This window comes from Loxodonta africana, chromosome 17, assembly GCF_030014295.1.
Source record: "Loxodonta africana isolate mLoxAfr1 chromosome 17, mLoxAfr1.hap2, whole genome shotgun sequence".
Taxonomy (NCBI): domain Eukaryota; kingdom Metazoa; phylum Chordata; class Mammalia; order Proboscidea; family Elephantidae; genus Loxodonta; species Loxodonta africana.
In genome coordinates, this window is record NC_087358.1 from 9900561 (window position 1) to 9917219 (window position 16659).

A 16659-nucleotide genomic window follows, 5' to 3' on the forward strand; every position below is an offset into this window, starting at 1 on the left:
TATTGCTGGTGGGAATGCCAAATGGTTCAGCTGTTATGGAAAACAGTGTGGCAGTTTCTCAAAAAACTAAAAATAGAACTACCCTACGACTCAGCAATTCCACTCCTAGTAATATACCCAAGGGGCTTGAATGCAGTTACACAAACAGGCATACGTACACTAATGTTTTTGCAGCACTATTCACAGTAGCCAAAAGGTAGAAACAGCCCAAAAGCCCATCAACAGATGAATGAATAAACAAAACATGGTACATACAGACAATGGACTACTACTCAGCCGGTAAGAGAAATGAAATCTTGATACATGCTACAACTTGGATGGAGCTTGAAGACATTATACTGAGTGAAATAAGCCAATCTCAAAAGGATGAATATTATATGACCTCACATAAAAACAACAGACAAATATATAGAGACCAAAGTTTATTAGTGGTTACCAGGGGCAGGAGGGAGGGGGCGAGGGGGTCTTATTGCTTATGGGGAAACCCTGGTGGCATAGTGGTTAAGAGTTAGGCTGCTAACCAAAAGGTTGGTAGTTCAAAACCACCAGGTCTTCCTTGGAAACCTTATGGGGCAATTCTGCTCTGTCCTATAGGGTTGCTGTGGGTTGGAATAGACGGCAGCGGGTTTGGTTTTGGTTTATTGCTTATGGAGCACTGAGTTTTGGTTTAGGTGATAGAAAAATCACATTGATGAGGGTAGGGTGGCACAGCCAGTTATTGTAATTGCTGTCAGTAAGTTGTACACTTGTAAAAGTTGAATTGACAAAAGTTATGTGATACAGTGACAGCAGCAGCAACAAAAAGAGCAGCTGCTAATGCTGCTTATGTACAACTAAACACCTCATGGGATTTGGTGTCTTGGTTTGGAGGTCTAGAGTGATAGTTTTATGGGACAACCCAGTTAATTGGTCTAATACCGTGTTTATTGCTTCTATTCTGCCTCCTAGTTTGTTGCATAGTGCCTGGGGCCTTAAAAGCTTGCAAGTGTCCATCCAAGTCATGACAGTTGGTCTCTATCTGCCTGGAGCAACAGAGGAAGGGAGTCAGGACTAGGAGAAGGATATGGAATGTGTGGCTGATTGCCTTCATGAACAACTGCCTGCTTTGCCATGAGACCAGAAGAACTAGATGGTGCCCATCTGCCATTCCTGAACATTTTGATCAAAGATACTTTAGAAGAATTGTGATCAAAAGGGGGAAAATGCAGAACAGAGTTTAAAATTCTCACGAACTCCAGAATTTCTGGAATCATGGGGGCTAGATGAACCCCTGAAACTATTGCCCAGAGATAATCTTTAAATCTTAAACCAAAATATTCACTGAAGTCTTCTTAAAACCAAACAATAGTATAGCTTAACTAGTAAAGAATGCCCGTCTTGAGTGTTGTGCTCTTTTAAGAGCTGTCTATATGGGATCAAATTGACAACAGCAACATGAGGGATTAGATAGGAAACTTAGAGGGCAGAAAGTTTATGTTAATGGAGGAGGAACAAATTTAGAAAAGCAGGGTGAGAATGGTTGCACAACTTGAAGTGTGTAATCTGTGCCACTGAATGGTACATGTAGAAATTGTTGAATTGGTGTATGTTCTGCTGTGTATATTCTCAACAACAACAAGAAATTACTTAAAAAAGAGAAAAAAATGAGTAAGGTAGTACAGTGACTAGAAAAACATGTTATACAGGACACAACAGGAATGCAAACAGGAATATCCAAACTGAGAGAGACTGCTGGACTAACGTTTGGTTCCTTTAACAAAAGGATTGCAAGGAAAAAAAGAGACGGGGAGCCTATAGACTAAAAGAGAGTTAAGACATAACAGCAGCCGGTTGTCGGATATGGGCTTTTTCTGGATGCTGATTCAAACATATTTGTAAGGCAACGTTGGCAATATAAGGGGAAGAAAATAAGCAACAACTAGGTATTTGTTGAGATTAAGAAATTGATTCTCACGTTTTAAAAGATGGAATAATGGTATTACGGTTGTGTTAAAAGAAAAAGTCCTTATCTCTGAGATACATCCTGAAATGTTTACAACGAAATATATAATATCCAGGATTTACTTCAGACTAACCCAGCGGTGAGGGTGTAGATAAAATAAGTTGAATTTTGCTTAAAATTTGAGTCATTGTTAAAATGGAAAAATATAGGTACTGGTGGAACCGATTAATTTTTTTCTCAGTAAATTAATTTTGTTCCTGTGTGTTGTCCAGTTGATTCTGACTCACAGTGACCCCATGTGACAGAACAGAGCTGCCCCATAGGGTTTCCTAGGCTGTAATTTTTTTTAATGTTTCTAAGAGCAGATCACCAACCAGGTCTTTTCTCCCATGGAGCCCCTGGGGGGGTTCAGACCACTGACTTTTTTGTTAGCAGCCAAGCGCTTAACCATTGTGCCACCAGGGCTCCAGACATGCATTCAGTTATTTATTAATGCTAGCATCTGGGAATAAAGTGGTGAATAAGACAGAGTCTCTGCTCTCAGCAAGCTTACTTTCTAGAACCTGGAGGGATTTACAGAGGAGATAATAAACAAATGAAGTAAACAAACATGAACTCATTAATGGGTGATATGTACAATGCAATGCTGAAAATAAAACATTGTGATGTGACAGTCAGTGGTGGGAGGGCCATCAGGGAAGATCATATTGAGGACCTGCCACTCATCCTCAGAGTGGAAGATGCTCAGTACATACTTGCTGAATTCAAGCTGACATCTTGAATGTCAGGAAGGAGCCAGTCAGGTGAAGATCGGGTCAGATTCAGGTAGGGGAACAGCTAATGCAAATGCCCCATGGTAGGAATGAAGTTGACATGCTGGAGGGGCAGAAAAAAGGTTCACTGTGGGTGGTGTTATAAGGAAGTTGGTGACAGGGTGGGGCCTACCAGGCTAACAGCAACAGGGGTTCCGGAAAGCACAGTGACATGCTACTGTCAAAAGGTAGTTTTTATTACCTTGTATTGAATTTGGAAAGAATGCCCTGCATTTATATCCATTTTTTTAAGTCAGGCTATCACTTATTAATATGGTATCTTTCGGTGGGGGAAGCCCCCAGAGACGGTGATTCAGTATCTGAATTTTAGTTGGAACTAGGTGGAAGAACGTGTAACGCAGACACTTGGATTTGTTGCTCTCCCCGTTTCAGTGCCATTTTTGTGACAAGGCTTTTATGAACCAAGCTTTTCTACAAAGTCATATTCAGCGCCGCCATCCCGAAGATTCTCACCTTGGTAAGTGATGAACTCTATTTCAAAGAAGTGTCTTTTTCACTGATACCTTTTTCTTTTTAAAGTGAAACACGGTCCAGTGCATTTCTCAAACCTTCCTAAAGAGAGTGGCATGCTGCTTGTTCATTCATCAACTAAACGGGGGAGCCGTACTTTGGGCAAGGGGCACAGCAGCAAACAACTGACCGAGCCCTGTTCTCTGGAACCTTACATTCTAGTGGGAAGGATGGAGGAGGCCCACTTATACAATTAAATGAATAATTCTTCCCAACTTGTGGCCAATGCAGTGAAGGAGGGGAATGGGATGGAGAGGGACTCCAGGTGGTCAGCCAAGGCCTCTCTGAGAACATGATATTTGATTAGAGACCTGAGCGATTAGGTGGTCCCAAACCTGTTGCTGAAGAGTCGATTTCAACTGTATGAGTAGAACTCCCCATAGGGTTTCCAAGGAAGGGCTGGTGGATTCCAACTGCCGACCTTTTGGTTAGCAGCTGAGCTCTTAACCACTGCGCCACCAGGGCTTCAGGCAGTCCCAGACTTGTGAAAATGTGGGAAAGAATATCCCAGCCAAGGGGGACACTAATTGTAAGGACTGGGGCGGCGGGGGGGAGCATACTTGTTGAGTATGTGAGGTTGAGGAAGAGGAAGGTTGGTGGAACAGAGTGAACCAGGTAGCTGTGTGTGGTGAGGTTGGAGAGATAGGAGCCAGATCACATGGGGCCTTATAGGCCCTGGGCAGGAATGTAGATGCTTTTATAAGTGTAATGGGAAGCCACTGGAGTGGAGAGTAGACGGTAGGGGTCACGGTAGAAGCAGATGGGAGAGTGAGGAGGCCTTTCACAGTCGTCCAGGCAAGAGAAGATGGCAGCCTGGGCCAGGGGGAACCAGGGAAGAAGGAGAGGAGTGGCGGTGTGGAGAATATGTTACAGACACAGAGCTGACAGAGATGTTGACTCAGCATGGGAGGAAGCGACGAAGCAATGAGCCTCGGTTTTTGTCCTACACATTTGGGAGAATGGAGATAATATTTACTGAGATAGGGTGGGAAGCAGCTTGAGAAGGTTGAGGGAGAAGCAGAATCCAGAGTTCGTTCAGGCCAGGTGTCAATTTGAGTCAAACATATAGTAGATATGCAAGTGGAGGTTTGAAGGCCTAGAGCTCGAGGTGGAAGGCCAGGGTGCACATCCACATTTAGAGTTGTTGGAGTAAAGCTGAGGTGGGTAAAATCACCTAGACAGCAAAGGGAACATGGCTGAGGGCCAGCCCCAAGGCTCTTTCAACACTTGGAGCTCACCGGGAGCAGAGCGGTACAGAAGAGTGAGAAATAGCCATTCGCTAGGGAAACCCACAGTGTGTTGACATGGAAACCAAGGGAAAAAACCGTGTTTCGAGAGTGAGGCAGTGGTCAGTTGTATGTCAGATGTTCCTGAGGCACAGAATAAGATGAAGACCAGCAGTTGACCATTGGGTTTGTCAAGATAGTTGTTGGTGGCCCTAACTCTAGCAGCTTCCGTGGGTTAATGGGGACAAAAGCCCAATTAGAATGAACTGAAAATCTAGTGAGAAAGTGGTCGTATCAAACACAGACATTTATTTCTGTAACTTTGGTTGGGAAGGGCAGCAGAGACACAAGGCACTATCTGAGGGAGATATGGGACCAAGTGACATTGTTTGCTTTGTTTTATGTGGGAGATATTAAAGACACATTGATGTACTGATGGGAATTAACCAGAAGACAGAAGGGGAAATTGAAGAAGCGAGAGAGGAAGGGGTTTCTGTGGCTTGCTAGGGAACCAGATTTCCTACTACTGAAATGTTTTCAAAATCAAGGTTTGTATTTCTGTGAGCAGATCAACGCTTTCTTCAGATTGCCTAGTAATCCACAGAAGTTCTAATTATGATCTTGATTGTTAAGTCTCTAGACGTGTGTACTTCTTGCTTGTTTCCCAATGCCTGCCTTCCCCTCTGTTTTGGGCCAGTCTGTTTCCATTTCTATTTCAGGTAAATAGACTTATTTAGAAAAGCTCTGTATAAACCGTCTAAAATTCTGCTTTTAAGCCATGGACCACTGACACAATTTAGGAATATACTGGATACTTAGAAAGATGAAATATTTTAATTAACCTAACATTCTTCAGTGTGAAACTGACCTTCTTTCTCTTCTGTTTCAGTATCTTGTTCTATCTCATACTCGTTTCAGAGAATATTTCAGTCTCTGAAATGAGTATTATTTCTTCAGGTCATCTTTGAGATTCTGACTTTCTACTTTGGTTTCCATACCTCTCATGTCTGCACTCACAGACACATGTATATCCATTCAGTCATGTGTACATCTGCATGTAAGTACATGTACATAAGTATTTTTCTCTTCACTTGTTGCTTCCTTTTACAACTTCTCAGAACCTTGGTTGTGCCCCAGTTGACAGATTGTGGCCCGACTTAGCATTTTGAATGCTAGGCCTTTACTTGTAATAGCAGTGTTCACTGACAGGGCTCTCAGCACAGCTCGGTGGGAACCAGAAGGATACTGACCACAGAGATTTCAATATGGCGGTACGTGTGGTGGAAGGCATTGCTTCTCTTCTCTGATTGAGGCAGCCATCTCTAAGAAGAGGCCAGAGTGCCACGATTATTCGTCGTCACCATTATGGTGCCCAGAACAGGGCTCTATCACACTGACTCTGTAGGGATAGTCTGGCCTCAACACAGTGGCTGAAAGAATCCGCTAGAAATAATCCAGGGCCCAATGATAGGCAGGGCCCCAAATAAACATTACAGAGTAAAAATCGGCTCGTGTGGCATGAAAAAAAAGTGACTAATAGCCCAAGTCAGAGCAGTTTCCTTTCTCTTATCAATAGGACTAGACCCCATTAAGTTTTCAGATAGTGTTTCATAATAAATGGTGTTGTAACGAGATATTTCTGTTGCAACAGAGTATAAGAAAAAGGCTCAAACCGATAAGCTCCAGGGTGAGATCGACATGTTGAAGGAGCAGCTGCAGCTCACCAAGTCCCAGCTGGAGGCCGCCCAGCACGCCCACGCAGTTAGACTCACTAAGGTACAGAGCTGAATTCTCCGTCAGGTTTATTCTCTCTGTTCACGGTAGTTGTGTTGTGTAAAAGGAGCCTGAGTGGTGCAAATGCTTAAGAGCTCGGCTGCCAACCAAAAGATTGGTATTTCAAACCCACTCAGTAGCTCTGGGGGAGAAAGACCTGGCAGTCTGATCCTGTAAAGGTTACTGGCTAGAAAACCGTATACGGCAGCTCTCCTCTGTCACATGGGGTCGTTTTGAGTCAAAAATCGGCTCGATGGCACCCAACAACAACAACCAAAAAAATACCCAAACTTACTGCCGTTGAGTCGATTCCTACTCCTAGCGACCCTATAGGACAGAGAACTGCCCCACAGAGTTTCCAAGAGCACCTGGGGGATTCAAGCTGCCCACTTTCTGTTTAGCAGCCACAGCTCTTAACCACTACGGCACCAGGGCTCCCAAATATCAACATGCTGTATAAAATCCCTGAAAACACTGTTAGTGAATATGAAAAAGTCCGTGCATCAGGCAACTCAACGTTCTCACTGCTAACGTCTGCCAAAGCACTGCAAGTATTGATTTCGGGGTTACAAATACATTTTAGCAAGGAGGCAAACTTGCAAATTACAGGATTCGTGACTCCTGAGGACCTACTGCATTGTGGTTAAATTGTGGCATGGACTCTAATAGACAGCGGACACTCTGGGGTTTGTGGAGCTTGACCAAATGTGACCGTCCTGCCAGTCGACTCTTTAGTGTCTTAACGAGCCAAGCACATAGCAGGAAATGCAGTTCCACTCTATTTTTGAAGGTTTAAAACGTAATAGTGCAGTTTCCGTCAGTGATGCAAAAGGATATGCTCCTATCAGAAAACTTGAACCTGAAATGCCCTGCTGACAGGGATAATGTCAAATTTGTTCTTCATTTCCAGCCCCGGCCAGCCACTCCAGATGTCCATTTCTCTGCTCCTTTGTCACTTTGATATTCTTCACGTTTATAAGTTAGCTTCTTTACATCTTAACGGGATTCCTTTCCTGGTCTTGAGATACCTCATCACTGAAGTAGCTTTCCATTTTTTTTATGTTCTCCAAATAATACATGCATTTTTTAAATTGTACTTTAAGTGAAAGTTTACAGTGCAAATTAGTTTCTCATTCAAAAATGTGTATACAGATTGTTTTGTGACGTTGGTTGCAATCCCTGTAATGTGTCAGCACTCTCCCTGTGCTTTTATTATTATTATTGAAGTAATTCATATACCATAAAATCTACCTTTTTAAAGTGCACAATTTAGTGATTTTTAGTATATTCACAAGGTGTGCAACCATCACCACTATCTAATTCCAGAAGAGTTTTATCACCCCCAAAAGAAACCCTGAACCCATTAGCAGTCACCCCCCAACCCCATTCTGTTAGGATGTTTCATTACACTGGAAGTTAAGTGTGACCTGACTGAGTGATCTCAGCTCATGCTCCTGGAGCCCTACTGTGTGCCTGGCACTGCTCTGAGTGGCTCCCATGTGTTAGCTCATTTAGTCCTCATAACAACCTCAGAGGAAGGCACTGTTATTGTCCCATTGCACAGATGAGGACAAGGGGGTACGGGAGCTGCCTTGCACAAGGTCATGCAGTTGATAAATGGGGGAGCCAGGATTTGAACCCAGGCAGCCTGTGTTCTGGACCACCATTGCCTGATGTTAGTGCCTAGCAACAAGGCATAATTTTTATTGGAGTGCTAGAATCTACAGATTTTTTTTAATCTGATTCCTCAGCTGTGCCGTTTTAGGTGAGAAATCAAGTACCGATCAGCTAGCTCATGCAAATCTGAATTTGTATTTTTTGGTGGGCAGAATGGGGCCTGTTGTCGTTAGTTGTCGTGGAGCTGATTCTGACACGTGGTGAATGCGTGTGTGCAGAATAGAACTGTGCTCCATAGCGTTTTCAACACCGTGACCTTTCAGAAGATCACCAGGCCTGTCTTCCGAGGCGCCCCTGGGTGGGTTTGAACCACCAACCTTTTGGCAAGTAGCGAAGGCTTGACCATTTTAGTCACCCAGGGGCTCCTGGAATGCGGCAACCCTACCCAAATTGATACGGTGTGAGAGGGATTCTTCTAATGCTAAATTGATGTTCTCTTTTAAAAAGTATGTTTATAGTTTATGTATTATTGCCTGTCTACCATACGAGTTCATAGAATATAGAACGTGTGAGGCCTTGAGCCTCTGTTTTGTATTTTAAGGAATACAAGGACAAAAGGATGCTAGGTGTTTCCTTGGCTTACATATAGTATTATGCACAGACCTGCCATTATGTGACGTGTTGCTGGAGACCTAACTGAAGTAAGCAATACTAGCTAACACATTCAAAGTGAAGCTATGACTGCTTATTTAAGATTTTGCATGTTTGCTTCATATCATAAATTTTAAAGCCATGTGTTAAAATAATTTCAGGAATATGAAATGCAGAAATCAAAAGAAGAAGAATTTGTCAAGTTATTTGATAGATGGAAAGAAGAAGAAAAGGAAAAGCTAGTTGATGAAATGGAAAAAGTCAAGGAAATGTTTATGAAGGAGTTTAAAGAACTGACTTCTAAGAATTCGGCATTAGAATATGTAAGTATTGACCTAGACACTCTCATAGTATTACTAGAGTGCAGTATTGCTTGGAAGGTGGTATCAGAATGGCATGGTGGCTAGAGGACCCAGAAATTCCTTTATTGGCCCTTTGCCTAGGAACCCTTCCTTCCTGTGAGCCTTGAAGGGAGCACAAGGCATACAGAAGAGGGAACAAGTCAGAGAAGGCATGGTGTTGAGAGCAGAGCCTTGGCACTAAACCCCAGTGCAGCACACACTCATAGGATGCATTTGTTCGGATCATAGAGGATCCCTCTTTCGTTAACTGGTTAGGTTTAAAACCAAAAAACCAAACTGTTGTCACTGAGTTGATTCCAACTCATAGCGACCCTGCAGGACAGAGTAGAACTGCCCCGTAGAGTTTTCAAGGAACAGCTGGTGCATTCAAACTGCCAACCTTTTGGTTAGCAGCCATCGCTTTTAACCACTGTGCCATCAGGGCTCCTGGTTAGGTTTGTTGTTGTTGGGTCCCGTTGAGTCAGTTCCGATTCATGGCGACCCCGTGCACAATGGAATGAAACACTGCCCAGCCCTGTGCCATCCTCACAATTGTTGTTATGTTTGAGCCCATTGTTGCAGCCACTATATTAATCCATCTCATTGAGGGTCTTCATTTTTTTTGCTGATCCTCTACTTTACCAAGCATGATGTCCTCCTTCTCCAGGGACTGATCCCTCCTGACAACATGTCCAAAGTATGTGAGACATAGTCTCACCATCCTTGCTTCCAAAGAGCATTCTGGTTGTACTTCTTCCAAGACAGATTTGTTCGTTCTTTAGGGAGTCCGTGGTGTATTCAATACTCCTTGCCAATACCACCGCTTAAATGCGTCCATTCTTCTTTGGTCTTCCTTATTCGTTGTCCAGCGTTCCCGTGCATACGAGGCGATTGAACACACCATGCGTGCCTTGGGTCAGGTGCATCTTAGTCTTCAAGGTGACGTCTTTGCCTTTTAACACTTTAAAGAGATCTGTTGCAGCTGATTTGCTTTTGATTTCTTGACTACTGCTTCCATGGGTGTTGATTGTGGATCCAAGTAAAATGAAATCCTTGACAACCTCAGTCTTTTCTCCATTTATCATGATGTTGCTTATTGGTCCAGTTGTGAGGATTTTTGTTTTCTTTATGTTGAGTGTAGTCCATACTGAAGGCTGTGGTCTTTGATCTTCACCAGTAAGTGCTTCAAGCCCTCTTCACTTTCAGCAAGTAAGGTTGTGTTATTTGCTTAACGCAGGTTGTGAATGAGTCTCCCTCCAGTCCTGATGCCCTGTTCTTCTTCATATAGTCCAGCTTCTCAGATTATTTGCTCAGCATACAGATTCAACAGGTATGGTGAAAGGATACAACCCTGACGCACACCTTTCCTGACTTTAAACCATGCAGTATCTCTCATTCTGTTCTAACGACTGACTGCCTCTTGATCCGTGTACAGGTTCCTCATGAGCACGGTTAAGTGTTGGTTAGGCTTAAAAAAAAAAAAAAAATTGTAGCCTTAAACCATAAATGCCTCCCTGGTTTCGGAACTTACCACTGTAGTGGCTGTAAAGGCTGACCCAGAGCACCAGTGTGGGAGGAGAAGGAAGCAGACCCAGAAAACCAGAGCGAGAACCTTTGCCAGTCCCCTTCCTTACCCCAGCCTTCACTGGTGAGGGGGGCAGGGTGTCTAGAGAGAGCAGCACATGGCTAAATGAGCCCACCCTCCTGTTCATACTGGCCACACAACCCTCATCATGTGCATGAATAATAGAGACGGACCCAGCTGGACTGGGACCTCCATCTCCTGTGAAAAAGGCCAGTCATTGTCCTCCAGCTCACAGTTCACCTGAGCTCCTTGGGCAGGTTTGATCCTGAGTCATCTGTGGAGAAAAAAAACTATGGGAAGGAGGAGAGGGAAAAATCCTTGAGCACCCTCTAGGGGCCAACAAGTTTTATTAACTCAAATGGAAGAATATTCTTGAAATACTGCTAAAATCCTTCCCTAAAACTGTTTAAACTCTAGTATAGTGGTCTAAACCTGTGGACCAAGTCTGGCATGCTACCCGTTTTTGCATGGCCAATGGGCAAGAATGGTTTTCATGTTTTTAAATGGTTGAAAAAAGAATCAAAAGAAGAATGTTTCATGACATGTGAAAATTAATTTCAGAGCCCTGGTAGCCCAGTGGTTAAGAGATTGGGTACTAATTAAAGGTTGGCAGTTTGAATCTACCAGCCGCTCTTTGGAAACTGTATGAGGCAGATCTACACTGTCCTACTGGGTCACTATGAGTCAAAATTGACTCGACAGCAACGGGTTTTGTTTTCTTTTAAATGAATTTCAGTGTCGATCAGCCAAGTTTTGTTGGAATACAGCCATGCTCATTCATTTATGTATCATCTACAGTGCTACCATGCCACAGTGGTAAATTTGAATAGTTGCAACAAAGACAGCATTGCCCACAAAGCTGAAAGTATTTACTACCTGGCCCTTTACAGAAAAATTTGCCTGCCCTGTCACCTTTATAAAGCAAACATGGTACGATGTTAACAACGTGGAGGTGAAATGGGTGGTCATTGTACTATTCTTTACACTTTTCTGTATTTTGAAATTTTCAAGTAAAAAGTTGAGGGAAAGTAACTTTGGACGGTTCATTGTCTTTTTGTAGAGCTTCCTTTAGCCAGCTTCCTACTGGCTCCAAACCCAACCAAACCCACTGCCATCGAGTCGATTCTGACTCATAGTGACCCTATAGAACAGAGTGGGCTGCCCCACAGGGTTTCCAAGGCTGTAATGTTTACAGGAGCAGACTGGCACATCTTCCTCCTGCAGAGTGGCTGGTGGGTTCAAACCACCAACCTTTCAGTTTGCAGCTGAGTGCCTAACCATTGCACCACAAGGGCTCATGGGCTCCCATTGGCACAGTTATCCCCATATCGCCTCTCCGTAGTTCCTGTTCTTCTTTATAAGCATCAGCACCTCTGGACAGTACTTTCTTTTACCACTCATACCCCGAATATTTTCCTGAACCTCATACCTGTGACACCTTTTCAAAGTGGGGTGGTGAATTATCCACAGAGGTGGATTTTGATACTCAGCAGTTTAAGGCTGGCTTCCTAAGTCTTCCCCATCAAGGCCACACTTATTCCCTCCTCTGTAATGAGCTGTCCTGGTGGCATAGTGCTTAAGTGTTATAGCTGCTAACCAACAGGTCAGCAGTTTGAATCCACCAGGTGTTCCTTGGAAGGTCTGTGGGGCAGTTCTACTCTGTCTTATAGGGTCACTATGAGTTAGAATCCACTTGATGGCATTGGTTTTTTTTTTTTTTTTAATGAGCTGCTAGTTACAGTTCTTTTGCCTGAGGCTCCATCCGTGGTCCTGCCCGCTGCCCCCAGGCTAATTATGGAATAGGACTTGATTTCACAGCTTACCATTTCTAACCTTTTGATTTATATATATATATATATACTGAACTTTAGATGAAGGCTTACGGAGCAAACTAGTTTCTCATCAGACAGTATGCACGTTGTTCTGTGACATTGGTTAACAACCCCACAACATGTCAACACTCTTCTTTTTCAACCCTGGGTTCCCCCTATTACCAGCTTTCCTGTTCCCTCCTGCCTTTAAGTCCCTGCCCCAGGGTTGGTGCACCCCTTTAGTCTTATTTTGTTCCATGGGCCTGTTCAATATTTGGCTGAAGGGTGAACCTCAGGAGTGGCCTCATTACTGAGCTGAAAGGGTGTCCGGGGGCCATACTCTCAGGTTTTCTCCAGTCTCTGTCAAGCCAGCAAGTCTGGTCTTCCTTCTTGAGTTAGAATTGCATTCTACATTTTTCTCTGGCTCTCTCTGGGACCCTTTATTGCAATCCCTGCCAGAGCAGTCGGTGGCAACCAGCCACCAGCAGAGCATCCTAGATGGCCGCTCACAGGCTTTTAAGACCGCAGACGCTACTCACCAAAGTAGAATGTAGAACATTTTCTTTATAAACTCTGTTATGCCAGTTGAGCTAGATGTTCCCTGAGACCATGGTCCCCATAGCCCCCAGCCTAGCAGTTTGGTCCCTCAGGGAGTTTGGATGAGTCTATGGAGCTACCGTGGCCTTGCCTTGTACAGGTTGTGCTGGCTTCCCCAGTGTTATGTACTGTCTTACCTTTCACCACAGTTAATGCTTATCTTTGTTTGTTAAGTGTTTTTTCCATCCCTACGCCTCCCCTCCGTCATAACCATCAAATATTGTTTCTTTTTGTATGTCAGCCTTTTCATGAGTTTTTACAGTAGTGGCTCATTCAATATTTGTCCTTTCGTGATATCCTCCAGATGCATCCATGTTATGAGATGCTTCACAGATCCATTGTTGTTCTTTATAGTTGAGTTTATTGCTGTCATTTTGTAGTGCTTTTTTTTTTTGTGGTGCTAACATTTTCGTTGTTCCTCTCTCTTTCCCGTGCTGAGTTCCTTTTGTTTGTGGATTTTTTTTCATTTCTTTTATTTTTGTTGAGACTTTCTGTTTTTCTTCTTTGTTTTGATAGTAGGTTTGTTAACTTTCTTTGTGGTTACCTTGAAATTTACCCTTGTCTTCCTAGGTAATAGGTTCCTATTATTACTTGGTATCGCCTTGCCTTCCTCCTCATTAGAAAGTTCTATACCTATACCGTTTATTCCGTTTTAGCGTTCTGACGTTGTTGTCGTTTACAGATTAACCTCTCTGGTTCCCTGTTGCAATTGTTTTGCTTTTGGATAGTCCTTGAGAGTTATTTCCTAGGTTGGTATCTTGCTGGTACCATCTCGTGTCCTAGATTCAGGCTGTGGTCTGATGTTGTTTGTTCTCAGACTGAAGGACTCCCTTTAATAATTCTTGTAAGTTTGATTTGTCTTTTACATATTTCCTTAATTTCTGTTTATCTGGAAATATACTAATTTCTCCATCATATTTGAACAAATTTTTTGCCCAATATATTATTCTTGGTTGGCAATTTTTTTCTTTCAGTGTTTTATATGTCATCCCATTGCCTCCTTGCCTGCATGGTTTCTGCTGAATAATCAGAGTTTAGTCTTATTGTTTCTTCTCTCTTTGTGACTTTTTGTTTTTCTCCAGCTGCTAGCAGGATTTTGTCTTTGGTTTTAGCAAGTGTGATTATAATATGCCTTGGTGTTTTTCTTTTGGGGACTATCCTATATGGGGTTCATTGAGCTCCTTGGAGGGTGAGCTTTTCATCATTCATGATATTAGGGAAGTTTTCTGTCAGCAATTCTTCAATGATCTTCTCTGTGCTTTTCGTTTTCTCTCCCTGTTCTAGAACTCCGATTACTTGCCAATTTTTGCTTTTGATTGTGTCCCACATAATTCTCAGAGTTTCATCATTTTTCTTGGCCCTTTTTCTGATTTTTCCTCAGAGTCATATCCAAGTGTTTGTCTTTAATTTCGCTGTTTCTGTCTTCCATCATTTCACACCTGCTCTTCAGCCCTTCTATGACACTGTCCATGTCTCAAGTCTTATTGTTTATCTTTCGGATTTCTAATTGTTTTTGTATGATCTCTAGTTGTGAATTTATTTTGGCATTTTGTTCCAGTATTACTTTCCTGAATTGTTCCTTTTTTTTTTTGTCTGTATTTTCCATGAATTTGTCTGCCTTTGCCAAAAATTTCTCTATTTCTTCATCATTTTGTCTGCTTTTTGCTTCAACTCTTCTATTTCTCTGAATATTAGTGATTTGAATTCCCTGTCAGGTAGTTCCAGTGTCTTTTCTTCTAATGGAAAGTCATCTGGTGTTTTATTTTGAATGCCTACTGGACCCATCCTGTCCTGTTTTTTATATGTTTTGACATTGTCTGCTGTCTTCGGGACATTCAGTAGTTATTTTCTTCACTTCTTGATTGTAGATCTGTTTGTTTCATCCTGATCTTTTGTTTTATTTGGTTATATCTGAGCAGGTGAGCTGTGCGTTCTTTGTTGTTTGCTCGTCTGTAGTCGCGATAATTTTCACCTCCTTGTCTGATAGGCAGGGCCAGTCATTCAGCTATGGTGCAGCAGGGCAGGTCCAGCTGAAGGTGAGGGGCTGGGATGGGTTGTTTATGGTACATACTAGGGCTGACAGGGTGGGCCAGGAATCAGTGCTGGGCAGGTCCCATTAAGCTGTGCCTGTGGTGCTCAGAGATGTGATGTTCAGTGCATGGTACAGGTAGGCAGGAAAGAGGGGGGAGGTTGTGATGTGTAGAGCTAATGGGATATGGGAAAGAGGAGAGAGAGGAGAGAAAAACAGGAGCCCAAAACAAAGAAGCAAACAAAGAAAGAGAAAAAAAAAAATGACTAGATAAAAATTTGGAAAAGAAAAAAAGAAAAGCCCCCAGGAATCCCAGAGTCCCACTGGTGGGGCTGCTAAGACCAGGGAAGTGACTCCTTGGCTGCGAAGTATAGCCTGGTTAGAGGGGGTATAGATGTCACACAGCACCAGGTGTTCAGGACACAGGAAAAGAAGATAACTGTAGAGAGACAAGAACTGAGAAATGAAGACATACAGAAAGGGAAAAAGAGAGAGAAAAGAAAAAAAAATGCCCCCAGGGATCCCACCTATGCGGCTGCTCAGATTGGGGGAGTGGCTCCTAAGTCATGCAGTGCAGCCCGGCTAGAAGGGGCTCCCAAGCTGTGAAAAGAAAACAGAACAAAGCAAAACAAGGGGAAAAAAAGCCCCAGGGATCCCACCAGTGTGGTGTTGCGGGCTGGGGAGTGGTTCCCCAGTCAAGCATGGCTTCACCGCCTTTCAAGAAGAAGCAAAGATGGCACACGGAGCTAGGTGTTCCAGAGAGTGGAGGGGGAGGTGGTAGGAGGTGCAGAAGAAACCAAAAGAGACAGAAAGAAGCAATACCAGCTCAGGGGCCCTGCCAGTGTAGGCAGGGCAAATCCGAGCAGCCTGAGGCCAAAGCAGTTGCCTCCTGGCCAAGAGACTGCGGCTAGCGGGAAGCAGAGGAGGCCAAAGAGGGGAGAGAAAGCAGGCTAGGAAAGCGTGTATCACTCGTTACTGGGTTCTGTCTCCTGCTGGGAACTTTCTGAAGCTGCTTTCCTGTGCTCCCTATCCACTGATCTCCCACATGGGTGGGGCGAGTGCAAGCGGCACATATCTTGCACTTCCCGGCCAGCTGGGCCACCACAGCCATCCAACAAGCTCAAAGGTAGAGCAGTGGGGAAAGAATGGGGGATGGGAAGGCATGTATCGCTGGTTACTGGGTGCTCTGTCTCCTGCTGGGAGTTCCACGAAGCTCCTTTCCTGGGCTCCTTGTTTGCGGATACCCGACTGGAGTCCAAGATGGCGGATCCATGCCGCATTAGCTGATGCGTCCCTTCGCACTGTCTCCCCTTGCTGCCTGTCCTCTGTCAGTTTCTTATTCGGTTCGGTGCTTGGCTGAGTTTTCTATCTCTTCATTTGGTGCTTCAGGTTCCAGGAATGACATTTGTGTGTGTTTTACTTAGTTTTTTGGGTCTTTGCTGTGGCAGGATGGTATGGTGCTTCAGTCTGTGGTGCCATGTTGGATGGAAGTCCCCTTTTGATTTTTTTTAAACAGTTTTATTGAGATGTAGTTCACATACCATATAGTGCACCCATTTAAAGTGTACAAGTCAGTGTTTCTTAGTGTATTCAGAAGGTTGTGCAGCCATCAGCATAATCAATATTAGAATATTTTCACCAAATTAGGAAAAAACCCCTTAACAGTTACCAGTCGCCCCTGTTTCCCCCTAAGCTCCCTAGCCCTAGATAACTACTAATCTACTTTCTGTCTGCGTAGATTTCC

At 43.6% G+C, this 16659-nt stretch overlaps 1 protein-coding gene across 2 annotated transcripts in view; it reads left to right on the forward strand.

Moving 5' to 3' along the window:
* DZIP1 (DAZ interacting zinc finger protein 1) overlaps positions 1–16659 on the forward strand; it is a 77307-nt gene that overhangs the window by 17072 nt on the left and 43576 nt on the right. For both annotated transcript variants that reach the window (XM_010589387.3, XM_010589386.3), the window contains exons 6-8: positions 3148–3232; positions 6163–6287; positions 8714–8875. In XM_010589387.3, the coding sequence (XP_010587689.1) occupies positions 3148–3232; positions 6163–6287; positions 8714–8875 (372 nt within the window). The remainder of the gene's footprint in view (positions 1–3147; positions 3233–6162; positions 6288–8713; positions 8876–16659) is intronic.